This window comes from Protobothrops mucrosquamatus, unplaced genomic scaffold (genome assembly GCF_001527695.2).
Source record: "Protobothrops mucrosquamatus isolate PMUCROS unplaced genomic scaffold, P.Mucros_1.0 scaffold1936, whole genome shotgun sequence".
In the NCBI taxonomy this organism is placed as follows: domain Eukaryota; kingdom Metazoa; phylum Chordata; class Lepidosauria; order Squamata; family Viperidae; genus Protobothrops; species Protobothrops mucrosquamatus.
In genome coordinates, this window is record NW_015388057.1 from 95872 (window position 1) to 101260 (window position 5389).

The 5389-nt window shown below is 38.9% G+C and overlaps 1 protein-coding gene across 1 annotated transcript in view; it reads right to left on the reverse strand.

Moving 5' to 3' along the window:
• Positions 1 to 239: 239 nt before the first annotated feature.
• DHCR24 (24-dehydrocholesterol reductase) overlaps positions 240 to 5389 on the reverse strand; it is a 6953-nt gene continuing 1803 nt past the window's right edge. Inside the window, exons 5-8 of the mRNA XM_015823649.1 lie at positions 3534 to 3677; positions 2206 to 2403; positions 1588 to 1766; positions 240 to 899 (exon numbers count right to left, since the gene is read on the reverse strand). Of these exons, the coding sequence (XP_015679135.1) occupies positions 746 to 899; positions 1588 to 1766; positions 2206 to 2403; positions 3534 to 3677 (675 nt within the window). The 3' untranslated portion in view covers positions 240 to 745. The remainder of the gene's footprint in view (positions 900 to 1587; positions 1767 to 2205; positions 2404 to 3533; positions 3678 to 5389) is intronic.

Genomic DNA, 5389 nt, shown 5'->3' on the forward strand with positions numbered 1-5389 from the left:
GACCACAGGGAGAAGGCAAGAAAAGCAGTAACGTTTATAAACAAGGGGGGGGGGAAATACTTTTTAAATTGTCTTATTCCTGGGGACATGTCTGTAACAGTCTCTTTTTTTTTTCCTGCAGCACATAAACATTGATGAAAACTGTCAAAGAAAAAATGTCAACAAAACGAGAAAGACAGAGAGAGGGAATCGTGAAGAACGTGCACTAATTCAAAAAATAGTCTCCAATCCATAGTATTCAAAGTGTTCAGACAGGTTATAATTATGATTTTATTGCAAATTATGACTTTTCAACCCTGGGAAAAGAAACCTATCTGATATAGGCAACTGTGACATTAGAAAGGCAGTCTTATTTGGCACAACTCTCAGAAAGAGCCTATGGTACATCTGTAACAGCAGACCTTGCATACATCTCCCATTCATTTATCTATAATAGGTTATTCTTCTATTTTAAAGTTCTGAACTTGCTCTTCCTCCTTCTACTAAATATATCAATCTATACCTAAGCTATCATTAAACCACAGTGGTCAAAAATGGAAATTCCTAGAAAGAAGATAAAGAAGCATACACCTTTTTAAGACAAATACTACCAGTTATATATTTCATACAAAGGCAGAAGTATTTCTTCTAAATTTCACATTTGGAATGGAGCCTCTGAAGTAGAAACAAGGGGGTTTTGGAAAAGAGAAGAGATAGTTTTTATTTAGACCCAAATTTTCCCAGTTGCTTCATGGACGAGTTGGATTTAATGTCTTGCAGCTTTGCAGACTTTATCATATACTTCAGGAAAAGCCTTGTTACACTGAAGCTCTTGTCTCAGTTTGTGATAGAGGGAGCCATCAAACATTTCCCAGAATTCCTCGCGGGTCATATAGCAGTCTGCATATAACATCTGGAAACTAAAGGAAATGAGAAAGATCTTAAGAGTTGTGGCTTTAGAAGGTGACTGTTAAGATATTTAATTTAACAGCTGGAACAGTAAAGTGTATAATGGGCCAGAACACACAGTTGTAGTTGATTGGTTGGAGAGTGCAGGCTCCTGCATGAGAAAATCTACATTATGATTGGATGCTGGATGTAAAGGGGGAGTTTCCCTTTTCCCCCGCCTTTTGCGTCTCTGGGCTCTGTATGCTGCTGTTCTTTGATTTACCTGACAGTTTGCCTCACGATATAGTGATGTGCCTGACTATCTTGTCTGCTGTAAATATAGATGTTAAATATTTATTATATAAAACTACAAGTTTGTGTCAGCATCTCTGACTTCATTTGGACCTGCTGTGCACAGATTGCATGTAACATCTGAAAACTAAAGGAAACGAGAAACATCTTAGAGTTGTCCCATTAAAAGATGACAATGATCTTTGCCTGCAAAACAGGGCAAGCCTCTTGGTCAGAATTTTGTTCTAGCAAACTAACCAACCCTTTCAATTCAGTTGGGTGTCCCAACAAGGGTGCTGCAGAGCCAAAATTGAACTACTGTACAGAATAGCAAAAGAATGGGGTGTACTCATAGGTAATTAGGAATCCAATTGCTAGAGAGCTCTTGTACCACTAGAAATAACTCTTTTCCCGGGTTTAAATCCTTACCCATGAACGTTCCTTACAAACTTTTCTAATTGTCTGGTGGACGCCATGGCTTCAAAGTGTTTTGTCTGGGGCATTCCATAGGCTCCCACATCTACATAGAGCTCCTCTTCATCTCCTTTTGGATGAACCATTCCAGGATTGTGGGGCAAGATGAATGGACACAGCCACAGAGGATAGACCTAGAGGAAAGAAGAGGAAAAAGATGCACTAGGAGCCATGGTTAGCCTGCAGTATTGCAGGATAACTCTGCCCACTCTCAGGAGTTCGATCATCACCGGCTCAAGGTTGAAGCCTTCCATCTTTCTAAGTTTGGTAAAACGAGAAGCAGATTATTGGGGGCAATATGCTGACTCAGTAAACTGCTTAGAGAGGGCTGTAAAGCACAATGAAGAGGTATATAAATCTAAGTACTATTGCTACAGTATTCTATTAGTTTTATGGAAGCTACTTGGGTCCTTTTTGAATCCTACCATTGGTACATGGGGTTACCTTAAGCATTACTTATTTATTTGTTTTACATTTCTGGGTTTTAGAGAAATGTTCTTCAGGTATTAAATAAGAAACCAATCTTTTTCCTGCTCCAATGACCCGTCTTGGATTTAGGAAATATGGTCTTACTTTAATGACACTGTGGAAGGTTTGAATACATTGTTCAAGGCTCTTCATGGGGATCATCATGTCTTGTATCACGTGGTGCTGCTCATAGAGCTTTCTCATGGATTCGCCTTGAGTCAATTTTAAAAGAGAGATTTTAGGAGGAACCATCCAGCCAAAGAGATAGCGAAAAATTGGATGATTGCCAAACGGGATGATGTCCTGTAAGGGAAACAATGCTAATAGTAAGAAAAGGGAAGATTTAAAATTAGTGTAATTACATACATCAACAACTTTATTCAGTATTTTTTAAAAATTCACTATTGACTAAATGTGGGTTGAAGGCCTAGCGCTCTCTTTAGGAACTGAGCAGGATGAGATGTGAAGTCCCTTGTTAATTTACCTTTTGTTCTATCTGGAAAACCATCTCTTTTTCCCCCTGTTTGTGCTCGTTGTTTTATGCCTCTGTTTTTATTTCTATATGCTATTCTGCTAATGCTGGTGAGTAACCTTAGAAATGTGAATTATCGATTTATATATTTGTCAAGATATACTAGATTGGAATATTAAGATTTAAGGAAAAACTTTAATGGCTAATTGGGTGGTATAAGGACCAACCCTTTAAAAGGATACTAACATTTGTTTTAAAAATCTTCAGGAACTGGTACCCCAGATTCTTGATTAACAGTAGGTCTAGAAATCAGGGGTAGGCAACCTTGGCTCTTTTATGACTCGTGGACTTCAACTCCCTGCTGGCTCAGGAATTCTGGGAGTTGAAGTCCACGAGTCATAAAAGAGCCAAGGTTGCCTATCTCTGGTCTAGATGAAAAGATAATAGATAGGCCTTATCCACAAAAGGACTATTAAATCCACTATCACAGATACTAATTCTTTCTCTTTGTCCTTTTGGCTGTGAACTATTTACTAGCTTGAATGACCAAACAACTTAGCTAACTAACACATGACATTTAATTTAGGTTTGCCTTTTGTCTTGGAAGAGGAAAAAGAGAGGTATTAGGCATTAAATATATTCAAAGCATTTTGCTTCAAAGAAAGCACTTGCGGAAAACTATTTTGCAAAGCAGCTTGGTCCCCTCACTTGGATCAGAGTGAAGTGAAATGACAATGCTGCTTCACCTAGTCTTTTCCAGTGCTTTTATTTTTACTGTTTTTATATGTACTGTATGTTTTTGTTTCTTAAAGTCTTGTCAGCTACCCAGAGTTAGTTGATTAAGATGGGTGCCATATAAAGAGTGAATTAACAATTAAAATAGGGGCTATCCATAGGATAGGTTGACAGAAAAACTGGTTTTAAGTATCCACAGTATAGTAAATTACAAGTAGATCCTTACCTGGAGCTCCCAGAAAATGCTCCTTGTATGCCTATGATAATAATCTCTTGCTGGAATATATTCTGTTCCTGTGCTATTAGCTTTCAAATAATTTTCCACATGTTTAAAAAACCATGGCTTGTAGTATGCCCCAATTCTATTGACCTTAATGTAAAAGAACAGGAAGATAATAAAAAATATAATTTTGCCAAATGATCTAGTCTTACCAAGTTATAGTTTAATTAAAGATCTGATTTAAACATGAGGCAACTTTCTACTACTATTGAACTAAAGCACCAAAAATACAATGCATTTTGTGTAGGAATAATATTGGCAGTATATCATTTCCACAAATGATTGTTATTGTGGATGCCAATACATTTACATTAAATGTACCTCACCCAAAAGAATGCATACACCAGACACCCTTCTATTCATTATAAGCAACCTTGGTTGAGCCTTTCCTCCCAAATTGTAATTCAACTGTCTTTAGCAGGAATCGTAATTTTAATTTGCAGAGAACTAAGAATGTTTTAATTTGTTTAGCTTAGATTTTTCCAATTTTTCTGACAGGCACTTCTATTGTCTCCCTGTCAGCATAGAAGTTGACTTGCTTGAGAAATTAGATCTAGTTACTTCACAGACAGTTTAAGAGCAATAGAGCAATGCCCCAGTCCTAAAGGTTCGCCTGATACGCCAGTTGCGCCCCTTTCTGGATCATGACGCTCTACGCACGGTCACTCAAGCCCTCGTTGTTTCCCGCCTGGACTATTGCAACGCTCTCTACATGGAGCTCCCCTTGAGGTGCACCTGGAGGCTCCAGCTAGTTCAGAATGCGGCCGCGCGGGGGATCCTGGGGGCCTCTAGATACTCCCATGTAACACCTCTCCTGCGCGAGCTGCACTGGCTGCCTGTGGCCTTCCGGGTGCGCTTCAAGGTGTTAGTAACAACCTTTAAAGCGCTCCATGGCAATGGACCTAGTTATTTGCAAGACCACCTCCTACCAAACACCTCCCTTCGACCAGTCCGCTCCCACAGAGAGGGCCTCCTTAGAGTGCCGTCGGCCAGACAATGCCGGCTGGCGACCCCCAGGGGGAGAGCCTTCTCTGTGGCAGCTCCTGCCCTCTGGAATGATCTACCCCCCAACCTACGTACAGTTGCGGACCTGCGCCTTTTTCGCCGAGCCCTGAAGGCCCATCTATTCCGTGTGGCCGGCCTGGCGTAGTTTGATTATGTTTTAGTGGGGTTTTTTGTATGGGTGTGTTTTTAGAACAGGCCCGTTATTTAATTTGATTTTAGAACTGCCTATATTTATCATGGTTTTTATTATCGCCTGTTCACCGCCCTGAGTCCCGTAAGGGAGATAGGGCGGTATATAAATTCAAATAATAATAATAATAATAATAATAATAATAATAATAATAATAATAATAATAATAATAATAATAATAATAATAATAATAATAATAAAGGATCTTTGGAATTATTCTGCATGGAACAATAGAAAACAATTTTAGGGCAATTTTTTCAAACTTGGAAACTTCAAGATGTGTGGACTTCCTAGCTAACCACAGTGGTTGAGGAATTCTGGGAACTGAAGTCCACACATCTTAAAGTTGCCAAATTTGAGAAACACTGCTCTTGGGGGAGACTCTTTACAATACAGAAATATGCACTAACAGTATAAGTGGACTCTCTAGTTTTTAGAAGAAACAACTTGCTTTTTCAACATATGAAAGACAATTTTGTCATTCTGTCTCCTGTGCCCCCTTTTACTTAACAAGAATAATAAAGTTAGGTTACCTTTTCTTGCTCAGCTTCATCGGTCAAAATCCCAGTCATTATGACAGCCTCTTCCAAAGAATACACAATGCCCT